A 14873-nucleotide genomic window follows, 5' to 3' on the forward strand; every position below is an offset into this window, starting at 1 on the left:
TTGCTAAGCAAACTGCAAAATAAGTGAAAATCCTTATTTGTTAATAACTTTTATAGTCCAGGGCGCATCTGTTTTGAGATGGACGTTGAGAGGTGACTCAAATTTTTTTGCATAAATTGCTTGAAAATAAATCAAATAATAATATTTGAGTTATCCTCCCTCTCAAAAAGGTCCGGAACATTGTTTAAATAATCAAAATGTCAAAAAATTAAGGAAAAATTCGATTTTTTTTTTCATTTTTTGATTATAACTGTAAAAGTATTCATTTCCGAGAAAAGTTTTACTAACATAAAAGTTGCGTAGTTAAATTTCCTACAATATAAAATTAGTAAAAAATTTTAAAAATGGTCACCCTTGTTGCAAATTAGCAATAATTGCGAAAGAACAATACAAAAACAAGTATTTGCATTTTATGTTTTTCAACCATTTATGCTATACTTAGGATCTTCATATTTCACCCAGAAAAACTTTATGATACAGTGAAACAATACTTTAAATTTTATTAAGATCGGTTTAATAGATTTTGCAAAATAAATTTTGCAATCCAGCTTTCGCAAAAAAAATTCATTTTTTCAAAATGTTCCAGGACTGAAAATAAAGCAGATAGCAAGTTGAAATGTTTTTTGCTTATAGAAGTGTAATATACCTTTCATTTGCAATTTGCAGAATTAAAATCGATTAATTACCACGGCGTCCGGAAATTTTTTAAATAAACATTAATTTTTGGTGCTACGCGCAGGACAGCGGTGTTCTATTCACACAAGTTGATTTCCACCAAAATTTCTTCTAATCTTTAATATATTATTGTCTTACTCTATATTTTGTTGTATTTTAATATTTTAATTCCACAAAAATCAAACTAATTTTACTATTGTTTGTGAAATATTGTTTAAACAATTGCATATGTTTAAAAATAATAAACTTTTATTCTCTAAGTTAAAATATATAAACAATAAAGTTTTTGCTAATAAAAGTGTTATTTGAAAGAATAGAGTATGTGTTTTTATTTTGCAATAAACAAATTTATTTATTTATACCGAAACGTAATAAAAATTAAAATGTATCAATCATTATCAAAGGTCATTGGAATGCCCAATAAGAGCAAACTATCCGCTGACCTGCGCGTAGCACCAATAATGAATGTTTATTTAAATAATTCCTGACGCCGTGGTAGTTAATCGATTTTAATTTTGCAAATTTAAATTGCAAATGAAAGGTACAGTATACTTCTATATGCAAAAAAAATTTCAACTTGCTATCTGCTTTATCTTCAGTCCTGTAACATTTTGAAAAAATGAATTTTTTTTGCGAAAGCTGGATTGCAAAATTTATTTTGCAAAATCTATTGAACCGATCTTAATGAAATTTACAGTATTATTTTAATGTATCATATAGTTTTTCTGGGTGAAATATGAAGGTCCTAAGTGTAGCATAAATGGTTGAAAAACGTAAAATGCGAATACTTGTTTTTGTATGTTTCTTTCGCAATTATCGCTATTTTGCAACAAAGGTGACTATTTTATAAATTCTTAACTAATTCTATATTGTAGGAAATTTAATTACGCAACTTTTATGTGAGTACAACTTTTCTCGAAAATGAATACTTTATAAGTTATAATCAGAAAACGAAGAAAAAAATCGAATTTTTCCTTCATTTTTTGACATTTTGATTATTTAAACAATGTTCCGGACCTTTTTGAGAGGGAGGATAACTCAAATATTATTATTTGATTTATTTTCAAGCAATTTCTGCAAAAAAATTTGAGTCACCTCTCAACGTCCAAATGTGCTAATATTTTTACAGATGAGCCCTGGTCTATTACTAAAACTACTCTAGAACTCTAGTGTTTAACCCAAAGTTGGGTATTGGCGTACTTAACAAACCCTCAAATTTTGAGACCGATCCATTAATTGGTTTAAAAGTTATTCTTTTTGTTTATCCCACAGACCTTTGTTTTGCAATCAAATATTCTAAATAAGGAATAAGCCATAATTTAACTAAAAAAAATGATTTGATTAATATTTCGACGCCCAAATCGGATATCGTTGTCAAAATACAAAATATTACTAAATTAAACAAAAATGTTGTTGCTTAGTAAAAAATTCTTCTAGTGATTTATTTAATCTGACTCATTATATCGGCAATATTCCGACATATATTATATATTTTAAAGTAGAAGACTTTAAAATGATATTGCCAATATTTATGAATTGCGCTCCTGGGACGACTTTACTGAAAGATAGTTCATTCGATTACATGAAATCAACCCCAACTCAAGAATATCCGTCAGAAAAAATCATAGCATATGATCTGTCTTTAAAAAGACAACCAAATGCAACGGTGACAGTAAAGTTCTCGTGTTAGTGATTCCATAGTAAATCACAAGGTTGATTTCATGTAATCGAATGAACTATCTTTCAGTAAAGTCGTCCCAGGAAAGCAACTCATAAATATTGGTAATATCATTTTAAAGTCTTCTACTTTAAAATATAAAATATATGTCTGAATTGCAGATATAATGAGTCAAATTAAATAACTTATTAGAAGAATTTTTTACTAAGCAACAACATTTTTGTTTAATTTAGTAATATTTTGTATTTTGACAACGACATCCGATTTGGGCGTCGAAACGTTAATAAAATCATTTTTTTTTATACCATCACTCTTCTGCTTTTATTTGGCATCCTCAGAATTGCCCTTTGTTCATTATTCTCTGTCTTATGTTATTACAAAATATAGGTCTCTGGAATAAACAAATAGAATAACTTTGAAACTAACATAATTAATGGATCGGTCTCAAATTTTGTGGGTTCTTTAAGTACCCAAATATCCAACTTTGGGTGAAACACTAGAGTTCTAGACTAGTTTTAGTAAAAGTTATTAACAATTAAGGATTTTCACTTATTTTGCAGTTTGCTTAGCAACAAATTAACTTTTTAAATATCAAAAATCAGCATTTTGAAGGTTTTTCAATGTTCTAAAAAATTAAATTTTGTAATTTTATGTCAACTATTTAGCTTTTGACTGGAGTGCAAAAAATCGAAAAAAATCGCGATTTTTGCACTAAATTGTTAATAATTAAAAAGCGGACGCGAACTTTAGGCAGGAAACAGGTAGGTTTTCTTCCTATAGGTCTACAGTAACTAAAAAAGTAATCAGCTACCTGGATCTTTGAGTGTCCTGAGTAAATCATTATTTCTCTGGACTATTAGCTAAACTTGCAAAGTTGGCACATTCACTATAGAAGTTTGTAGTGTAGAAGGACAACAATCTTTTGTCAAATTGTATTTTTGTGAATTAATCTGTCGAGATGTACTATTTTTAGTAGACAAATTTATTTAAAATTTAAAATAAAGAATATATATTAGAATTTATTTTTGATAGCTTTTCCAGTCTTGTGATTTTCATTTTTAATAAATTGAAGTAATTTATCTTAGAAATTAACTTCCTGGATTGCTTCCTGTTCTTTTTTAAGCTACGAACGCCAGACAGTTTTTATTAAACTAGTCTGTCTTAAACATATTAGATTTTTAATAACTTTGGGATTAAGCAAGTTGAGGAATTAGAATTTATATTGTTGTAAAATTGTTTTTTTAAAGAAATTCAAAAAAATTATAGTTCAGCATTTGATAAAAAAAATTAAATTTATATCAAGAACATGAGATCATAGATTCTCATCCCAATCTAATTTAGTTATTAAACAGTGTTTCGGGAAAGTGAAAACGATTAGTGTGAAAAGGATGAGAAAATAATAATTTATTTAAATAATTTTTTTTTGTTAAAACAAAGAGATATTTGTCATTGTAAAAATCATATGTACACGGCTTATTTAGTAAATGAATAATATATTACATTTATATGATATTGAATGTTTTTAATTTCCCTGTTCCATCCTGGAAGAAGTAAGCAACTAGAAATACTAGAAGCCACAAATCATAGGTATTGTATCAAATACAAAATTGGCCCTGAGAATAAAATTTATTGGAATATTTAATTTGAATTTAGTTTTGTTTTACTTAAATTAATTAATTAAATTAAGAATTTGCTAATCAATCTAAATAAAAAGATAAAGTAGAGCATAGCAATATATACATTATCATTATATCATATACTTATATATTATATATAAGTTCGAAAACTTATACCTAAAATCAATATCAATAAAAGAATTAATATTAAAATTAAACTCATCAGGCTTGCGGGTTGCACCGCGTCTTTAGTTACTGGGCCGAGCTTTCGACCTCCTCTCTGACGGCATCTTCCGGGCTTCCGGGGTCTCAGTCTCCTGAGGCTCCAGATACTACACTTCTCTACTACTCACTAACTGTATTATAGTAAGTGGGAATATGAAAGGAATTATAATAAATAGACAAGTAACTCGAGTAGAGCCATCTAACTAACGCATTATTAAATGTCAAACTTGCTTTTGTTTTGTTATAATAGATTAATTTATTTATAAGAAAAGATAACTACAGTAGAACCCCGATTATCCGTGCTCCTCGGGACCGGACGTTGGCACGGATAATTGAAAAGCACGGATAATCCGAACGTTTATTTCTTATTGTAATACATACGTATATCCATACATAAAGCCCTACCATAAAAAGACAACAGAAAAAATAAATCTTTCATTATGAGTCTCCCTCTCCGCGTATAGAATTTCCGTCGAGTGATTTACAGTGACGATATTTTGATAAAACTTCAAAAATGCAATTTAAGTAATAGAAAATCATAGCACGGATAATCCGCAGCCCGGATAGTCCGCACACGATAATCGGGGTTCTACTGAACATATTTTTTCTAGTTGTAGACTTTTTAGATAAACTTACTACAAGTGTACCTTTTAACTTTAAAAACACAAATATTCTCATTTGAAAGCTGTATAATTATTTAAACAATCTTTATTTAAACAAATTAAAAATTTTTGTTATAATAAATAACTTAATTTATTATAACAAAACAAAAGCAACTTTGACATTTAATAATGCGTTAGTTAGATGGCTCTACTCGAGTTACTTAAAAACAAAAAAGAATGAAAAAAATTGCTCCATGGGAAGCCGAGAAAATTCATTTTTTAACATATACCGATTTTGAACTTTGAGATTACATTTTCTCCAACCTAATTTTTTATTGGAATTTTGCTATTTTTGGCAATTTTCACTCGTAATATCGATAGTTTTTATTATAATAATATATGTTATGAGTATTAATATATGAAAATTGGTTTGCAGAAAGAGGACCGAAATGAAAAGGTGATGGTTCAAAAATTATGATCCTATTCTTGTTATCTTTGCCGTAAATACCGGTCAACTTTGACCGGTTGTATCTCAGGAACCACTCATCGCAATTAAACGTTTTTTTCTTTTAAAAGAAGCATCCTGCCGCTTTTTTTCCAACGCCGTTTTCATGATTTAATTTAATTTAATATTTCCCGAGATATTCTATTTGTTTATAAGCCAAAAAATTGTTTATAATTTTAAAATATTCCCGAGGCCGCTTAAATAGTCCAATTTCAATTCTGTAAAGTGCATTAGATAGGTACAGTGTGTTTTTATACTATACAAAAATCATAGTTATTCTTATGTATCGTAATTATTGTGGTTATTATAGCGACCGTAAATTTTTAATTAAAAACTCAATTGTTGCTAAACTGTTCATTCAATGTCCATCGGCTTCTGGAATTATAATTTAAACGAAAAGGGCTTTTATATTACCAAGTTAATTAACTATTGATCAACAATTACTTATCTAAAATTTTAGTTGAAAATTAAAGATTTTGTTGGAAAAACCCGCCTTTTCCGAGGAAAATTTTCGTCTAAGTAAATCGGAAAAAATAGGTCTCTATGCAAAATTTAACTACGGTGAACTTTTATTTGGGTGTTTTTGGTGTAAAGTTAAAATCTTTGGAGTTATAGAGCAAAAATTGAAAAAAAGCACGATTTTCGGGCGCCTTTTGTTTATAAAAAAAGTAGCACACTATCTGCGGATTTTGCATACCTATATTATTAATATATACAATCATAAGATTCGATTCCAGCAATAAAATTGCTGGTAAATAACTTTTCCCAAAAATGGCCTATTCTCCTATAATCTGCCCAGACTAATTCTGGAGATAAGAAGTAAGGCTTCTACGATGTTATATCTTCTCAATATTATATTACGGAGTTGAATCCTGGATACTCACTGAAGCAATGGAGAACAACTTGAAGCCTTCGAGATGTGGCTATACAGGCGAATCCTAAGGATATCATGGACCAACAAGATAACCAACGAAACCGTATTATGAAGAATAGGGAAAGAAAGATAGGTGATGTATACCATTAAAAGGAGTAAGTTAGAATATCTCGGACACATAATGAGAAACGGCACTAAATACGAATTACTTAAGGTTAGGTTACTGAAGGTTAGGCACCTTCAAGGCAAAGTATTCGGAAAGCGTGGAATTGGGAGAAGAAAAATATCATGGTTAAAGAACCTGAGAAAATGGTTCTCCACAACAACTAATCTATTTAAAGCATGAGTTAATACGTAAAATAACTATAGCCAGAATGATCGCCAATATTGGAAACGAATAGACACCAAAAGAATATAAGAATAATAAGAAGAAGATACATGTAATGCCAATTTGCGAATTGATCAGTTAAATCTTAAATTTTAAGACAGTTGAAGCTGTAAAAATAAAATATGTGGCCACACGCTTTAATTACTATTTTACTATTTTTTTAATTGTTAATTTTAAATATTAACTTTCTTTTCTAAACGAAATAATATGGGTCATTTAAAATTCATATGTGTTTCGCTCCTAATATACAAAACCAAAATGTATAAAATTAATGGCTTTTTCATGGGAAACACAAATACCATAATAGATTACGGTACGAGATGAGCCACCCTCTTTATGTCAACTTCTTAAAAACCACAGAAATATTTTCAGTTTTTAAAACGCCAGACCTAATAAATTGTCGCCTGTCTGGCCATATGGTAGAACCAGAACAAAGCACGCCTTTTTTACCAAAAATAAATAAATATATTATTGACAGTTGTTTGCGTTTTATTAATATGTATTATTTTATTTATGTGTTTCCGTGAACACAACGGAACAAATGTAATTAAACCAACAGCTAAGTTTTTAACAAAACCTTTTTTTTTAGGTTCGCCATTGGTAAGTTCCGGCATGCCATCTTCTGGTACTGGGTTTAACTCCCTCCCAGAGAGTGAAGTGTTGCCTCCACTTCCCATGGGACCACCTGTAATTCCACAAAATCGCTTCGATCCCTACTTCGATGTGACGACTCCCAATAACGTGACTGCTCTTGTTGGGAAGTCAGCGTATCTCAGTTGCCGAGTTCGAAATTTAGGAAATAAAACAGTAAGTTACTACTTTTTTTAGTTAAACTATTTAATTAGAAAAAACAAAACACTGGTGTCCTTTATCCCACCAAAAACTTTCCTCAAAATTTTCCTCTCCCAAATCTCTAATTTTTTTCTTTTTTCCGATTAATTGTCCGAATTTCTCACGCCTAATACACTGTTGGTCTCGTTACTGTTTTATAAGTTTGTTTTTTAGCCTTTAACAGTACGTTTGTCTACTAGTTTGTACTAAAATCGGGGCTGGCCCGATATAAACATTTCTACCATTAACACTTGCGAAAATGTTGAAATGAACATAATCTGAACAACTTGAGATTTGCAGACGACGTATTCCTTATTGTAGACCGAGTAGACCATGCCTGCCAACTTCTTCAACACCTCCAGAGCTCTTGCAGACGAGTTGGACTTAAATAAACTTTTCCAAAACACAATACATGGCCAATCTTGTACTGGCCAAAAACATCTAAACTAATGGCAAGCAAATTGAAAAAGTACGGTATGCGGCAAAATAAACAGTACTGAAATGCGTATGCCTCAAACTTGTAGGTGTCATGCGCCGGAACGTACTGAGTGGTTTCCGAAAGTCGTTATAACATATATGTGAATGTGGTATTACTGTTAAATGCTTCAGAATAGTTCTCAGTTTTGCAGAAAAATCGTTATTATCGTGGATTACTATTTTAGGTTATACGGAAAAGGTCGCGAAAACGGTCCAAGCTTAAAATCAACAATGATTTCAGCAGGACGGGGCAACTTGTTACATTGCCAGGGAGTCTCTTCGAATACTGCGCGATCATTTTGGCAGTTGTCACCCACCAGAACTAACGCCACCAGATGCGTACATATGGGAATGCTGAAGGAGTCAGACAGATCCACCGTCTGCCATTTCGGAATTGTGGACTAGAATTAAAGATTTTTTCGTGTTATGCGAAACTTACAATGAAAAACCAACCAGAAGACATAAAAAAGATAAACTCAGATTACATAAAAGACATAAATAATAACATATAGGCCTTAATTTTCCTAACTAGCGTGTTTATTGGGTTGAATTTGTCTTTCTGTGGTGTTGGTTTCATGTCAGCTAATATACTTTTGTGTTTGAACCATTATTTTTTCTTTAATTTTGGACCATGTTAGAGTAGAAATTTCCTCATTTTCCCTCCCCGTAGATCCGCCACTGGCCAGAGAGCATCTTTAACATATGTTTTATGGGGAACGTGAGTCGTCGTGAATAATGTTTGCAAGGATATAGCATTTATACTAGTATACTAGATATATAAATAATAAAAACATTTCAATATTCATATTAGTACTGTTTATTTTGCCGCATACTGTATATAGCTATAAATATCTGAATCACGATATTAAATTAGGAAGAGATAATAATCAAACAACAATTAAACAGGAGAATAGTACTGGCATTGTCGGCTTACGGAAAACTAAGTCTTTAGATCAGATATTCCCATGCGCTTGACTGTGTGCTCATCTATTTGATCAATGTGTGCTCCCAGGTTTAATGATTTAAACATTGATCTTTACCAGAAAAGTAATCAATAAAATACAAGTCGCACAGAGAGCCATGGAGAGGTTAATGTTGTTGAATATATCCCTCAGAGACAGAGTTTCAAATCCAATAGTTGGGAGAAAAACTACTGTTACGGACGCATTTAAAGAATTACAACGCGGAAATGGAACTAGGCGGGACATGTTGCCGGATTCAAAGATGGAAGATTCTTCTTCTTCTACGGCACTACAGCCCAAATTGAGCCCTGGCCTCCTTTATTTTTTGCTTCCATCCTTGTTTGTCTGTGGCTGCTATTCTCCATACAAGGACTCCTAAAAGGGCTTGTGCGTCGCTGTTTACTGTGTCTTCCCAGCGCTTTCTTGGCTTTCCAACCGGTCTCTTTCCCTGCATTCTAGAATTCAGTGCTCTTTTTGGTAGCCTATCCTCTCCCATTCTTATGACATGTCTGGCCCATTGCAATCTTTGTATTCTAATAAAGTCTGACAGGGGTGTTTCCTTATAAAGTTGATAAAGCTCGTTTTTGTATCGACTTCTGAAGCTTCCGTCTTCCCTCACAGGTCCTAGTATTCTCCTTAGTACTTTCCTTTCGAATGTGTCGAGTTTGTTATTGGATGTTTCTTTCAGGACCCAGGCTTCACTGCCAAAGCATGTTATTGGTCTAATTTAGGTTTTATACATTCTCATCTTTGTATTTCAGTGAACACTTTTAGACCGAAATATATGGGAGAGGGAAAAATAAGCTCTCTTTGCCTGCGTTATTCTCTTCCATATTTCTCCATCTTTTGATCCGTCGGCATATATGTCTACTCCCAGGTATGTAAACTTTCCAGCCGTTTCAATGTCATCTTCATGTATAATGTTTTGTGGGACTATGTTTCTTCTCGTCTGTATCATTATTTTTGTTTTTCCGTTGTTAATTTCCAGACCTAGCCTTTTTGTTTGCGTATTTAACTCGGCGTATCTTTCCTGTGCTTCTGTTGATGTTCTACTCAATATTAATATCATCGGCATAAGCGGCCAGTTGAACCGTTCGGTTGGTCAGTAGGTTTCCGCGTCCAGTTTGCATTTGCCTAACCGCACACTGCAGTGCCAGGTTAAACAATGTTGGGACCAGCTCATCTCCCTGCTTTAATCCCTGCGAAATTTTGAAAAAGTATGTCCGATGGTTTTGTATTCGTACACATCTGACTTTCTTCCATTGTGGCTTTAATGAGTCTAATTAGCTTGTGTGGTGTTGCCAATTCAGCCAATATATAGTATAGTTTGTTTCTTTTTTTGACGAAAAGATGGAAGATGGGCAAAGAAAATTTTAGAATGGAAACCTACACACGATGCTTATCGCAATCAAGTACGTCCTCCAACAAAGTGGTAGGGCGACATGAAGCGCATTCAGCACAACTGGATTCAGGGTGCTCAAGATAGGATGTAAAGAAATTATTTACGGGACGCCTATGTCCAGCAGTGAACTCAAAATGGCTGATATTGATTTTCTTAATTTAAGTTGAATTTTTATCGTGTTGAAGTTAGATGTACACATCGTATTTGTTAAAGTACGTAAGGAATATCCAAAATCTCCATATAATGGTCATATTTTTGGACCGTGTCCTATATGTATAATATATGACACGGATTTATTTAGCAAAAAAATATATCAATACAATATACAAAAAACCTTTATTGGCTTACAAAATTTAATAAAAGGGAGTTGACTGTAGATTAAGTATGGCGACAAAATGTAATAACGCACACGACCCTGCCCTCAGAAAGAGAAGTCGAGATTAAACCGATACCTATCGTCTTGTTAACTCAATAAAAAAAGCAGATGGTGAAAAAAAACTTAGCTTTGTCTGTTCACGATTTCGACTATAAACAGATGTCTTTTTTCTCTATATTAGGTTTTTTTATTAAGAATTTAGTTGTTTTTTTTTTTCATTAGGATTTTTAGTTAATTCATAATTTATTTTCTTAACAAAAATAGTCTTCGTTTACCCCTTTAAATTATTTTATAATAAACATGCCGAAACGGACCAAACTGACGCTTTAGATTAAAATCTAAACTAATGTTCAATAAGCCATACATCGCATATAAACAACGATTTTAGTTATTAATGGTGTTCAAAAGTCGTTCCATAGTAACAGTATATTATTAAAATCACCTGATCACTTTTTTTCTTTTAAAAAATACCAAGTTTCTTGTAAAATGTATATATTAAAATACCCTAAATAAGGGTCACAGTACAAAACGTTTTCGGATTAAGGAATCCATCATCAGTGTTTAAAAGCCAAAATTTGCATGCCTGAGCCACCAAAATGTATTGGGTAAAAACCCTTTAAATGTAAATGATAAAGTTATTTTACATATTTATATAAAAATCATCCGATGTTAAAGATAAACCTGGATGTTACCCAGGGCAACACAGGACTATTCCCACGTGGTTGGAACTTTTTTTGGAGAAAACCTCACATATTGGATTTCAATGGCCAACTGTTGCCATTTAATTCCAATATGTGAGGTTTTCTCCAAAAAAAGTTCCAACCACGTGGGGAGAGTCCTGTGTTGCCCTGGGTAACATCCAGGTTTATCTTTAACATCGGATGATTTTTATATAAATATGTAAAATAACTTTATCATTTACATTTAAAGGGTTTTTACCCAATACATTTTGGTGGCTCAGGCATGCAAATTTTGACTTTTAAACACTGATGATGGATTCCTTAATCCGAAAACGTTTTGTATTGTGACCCTTATTTAGGGTATTTTAATATATACCTTTTACAAGAAACTTGGTATTTTTGTGATTTATGGTATACAGCCAGCTACAGGAAGTTTATTTTCCTCGTGGATTTTTTTCTTTTCTCGATTATTAGTTCTTATTGTATAGTATATAAATTACTGTAATCACTGAATACATACGTATCTTCTTGTGGTGCTTTCTCCTTTAGTGGAGGTTAGCGACCACACTGGAAAATCTGTATTTGTCTAATGCGGCTCTAAACAAAGATGTTGAATCAAATCCGGTCTCTGATATTTCTAAGACATGAAATCTGGCGTCTACCGGAACCTCGTTTTCCTTCAATCATACCCTGGATGATCAGTTGGGCGAGGCGGTACTTTTCGTTTCTCAGTATGTGTCCCAGGTAGCTAACTTTTCTGACTTTTCGTTGGTGGTGTGGGTTGTCCAGGGTATTTTCAAGATTCTTCTATAAAGCCAGAGTTCAAAGGCTTTTAACTTGTTTTAACTTTTAAATTTTTTTATTGTTAAACAAAGTTATAAACAAACACTGTTTGAGCGTTTTGTCGCATGTCCGCACCGCGCCAAGGAAGTCCTACCTAGAGATTTAACACATCGAAAAAAAAACGGGAAAAATTGGGAAAAACAGGTTTTTTTCCATTTTTTCCAAACCATTGGAAAAATTGGGAAAATTTAAATATTTTTTAATTGAGACTTGAAACGTGAAAAAATGCCAGTTTTAAAGTCGCTTAAATATATATGTTTTGTAAAAATAAATGCAGGAACTTAAATATTTTAATAATATCTATTAATATTTAAGATATATGTAAGTACACACATGTATATAGGGTTAAAAATTATAATATTATTGAAAGTATCAAAACCGAAACTTCAAAGGTAGAAAGCACAATATTTAACCAGATGCGCTAAGAGGTTCTCATCTGAGTCTGAATCTAAATCTTCAGACCAAGCATTTGATTCAGACTCGATCCCCGCTTCATCATCCTGGACGGATAAAACAACATGATTTTTATCTCTTTTTCGTTTATATCCAAATTTAAATGACTAACTTCTGAATTTTATCCTGTGATTGTATTTCTTTTGCTTGTATGTATGAGGCCGTGTAAATACCAGTGTCTAAAGAGGCGAAAGATGGAGGTCCTTTTAAAATTCGGGAGCCAATTGGCATAAGTGGCTGGGATGTAAACAAACCTTGTCACCATATGTTGGGATGAACATTATTCGCACTATCCCATAAAGAATTTCGACTAAAAAATCCAGTTTTTGTTCTAAATCGGGTTAGATTTGCCACCACCTTCCCTACATCTAGTTTAAGTGAACAAGCAACATCAGAAATGAAGTCTATAGCTTCCATTAGTTGCTCTTCATTCAATAATTATTATTCTCCTTTAAAACGAGCATCAAGAAAATTGGCTGCAAAGTGAATCGGCTGTAAAAGAACAAAATTCGTAGCGTCCTTCAACATATTTTAGCAAGCTTTTGATAAGAGAACTAGTCTGGTTGGGCAATATTTAATATTGTGTCTTTTATATACCGGGTGTCAACTTATATTTTCCCCTATTTTAACTGCCTATAACTTCTAAACGGCTCAAGATAGAAATATGCGGTTTTCACTGAAATGTTTTATTTTAGTAAAAGTTTTGTCTGAATGGATGGAATTTTTTATATCGCTTTCAAATACGAAATAAAAAATGGCGGATTTTTGAAAAAAACTTTGTTGACTTTTTTTAAAGTAACACCCAGTATATTCTTTTGTAAATTGAAAGAAAGGTCATTCACATATCTAGCGATATAAATTTTTTTAAAATCGGTTGTCAAATCACTGAGTAATTAATTTTTAAAATGAGAGGTGCAACGTGGATATCACATACCTAAATAACATAACTAAGCAAGTTATGTGATTTCCACATTGCATCTCTCATTTTAAAAATTAATTGCTCAGTCATTTGACAACCGATTTTAAAAATTTTTATATCGCTGGATAGATAAATGACCGTTTTTTCAAGTTTTTAGGTAAATGACCATTTTTTATACCGCTTTTAAATAAAAAATGGCGGAAAAAAAACGTTGTTGACTTTTTTTTATTAAAACACCCAGTATATTTTTTTTGCCTTGAAAAACGGTCATTTACCTATCCAGCGATATAAAATTTTTTAAAATCGGTTGCCAAATGACTGAGCAATTAATTTTTAAAATGAGAGATGTAATGTGGAAATCACATAACTTGCTCTTTCTTTCTTTCTTTCTTTCTTTCTTTCTCCTCTTCCTTGTACCCTATCAGGGTGTCGGAATTGGGATCGCTATTTTAATTTACATTCACCCATCTCTTCCATTCTTTTCTGTTTTCCGCCATTATTTTTAATTCCTCAAGTGATTTTCCTTTAACCTTTCCCGCCTCTACTATTTGCTGTATCCATTTTTTTCTTGGTCTGCCTCTTTTTCTTTTTGCAATGTTCCTTGCTTCATGGATTCTTCTCGTAATTCTGTTGGGTTGCATCCTCATCAAATGCCCATACCAATTCATTTGTCTCTTTTTTAGTTTATTCATTATTGGTTCTTGGTTGACCATTCTCCTAATAGTCTCGTTGCTTAATCTATCCCATTTTGTCTTTCCAACTATCCTTCTTAAATGTCTCATCTCCATTGCATTTATTCTGCTCTTATGTTTTTCCAGAATTGTCCAGTTTTCACTTGCATAGAGCACAGTCGGTATCACTATTGTGTTATATATGTTTATTTTTGTCTCTCTTGCAAGTTCTCTTTTCCCCAGTATTGGAGATAAAGCATAGTATAACTTGTTTGATTTCTTTGCTCTATTTGTTATTTCCCAGTCTATTTTTCCGTCGTTAGTAATGATACTTCCCAGGTATTCGTAAGTTGTAACTATTTCCAGTTCTGAGTTTTTGCATTTTATCTTTATTTCATTATCTTCTTTGCCGTTGATTATCATTATCTTACTTTTTTCCTCGTTTATTTCCATTTTTAGCTCTTCTATTTCGTCTACCCATATATCCATTATTTTCTGCATTTTGTTCTCGGAATCTCCTATTAGTACTATGTCGTCCGCATACATTAAGGACTCTATTGTTACCGGTTGTAATCTATGGTATCCTATTATTGTCTGTAGTTGGTTGGTTCTTGCTCTAGTTTTTCTTATTAATTCATTCATTACGATTATGAATAGCAAATGGCTGAGACTATCTCCTTGTTTAATACCTCTATT

At 32.1% G+C, this 14873-nt stretch overlaps 1 protein-coding gene across 1 annotated transcript in view; it reads left to right on the forward strand.

Moving 5' to 3' along the window:
* The window catches only part of LOC126878461 (kin of IRRE-like protein 1), a 300029-nt gene that overhangs the window by 262729 nt on the left and 22427 nt on the right, over positions 1-14873 (forward strand). The window contains exon 3 of the mRNA XM_050641197.1: positions 7153-7370. Within this exon, the coding sequence (XP_050497154.1) occupies positions 7176-7370 (195 nt within the window). The 5' untranslated portion in view covers positions 7153-7175. The remainder of the gene's footprint in view (positions 1-7152; positions 7371-14873) is intronic.

This window comes from Diabrotica virgifera, chromosome 10 (genome assembly GCF_917563875.1).
Source record: "Diabrotica virgifera virgifera chromosome 10, PGI_DIABVI_V3a".
In the NCBI taxonomy this organism is placed as follows: Eukaryota; Metazoa; Arthropoda; class Insecta; order Coleoptera; family Chrysomelidae; genus Diabrotica; species Diabrotica virgifera.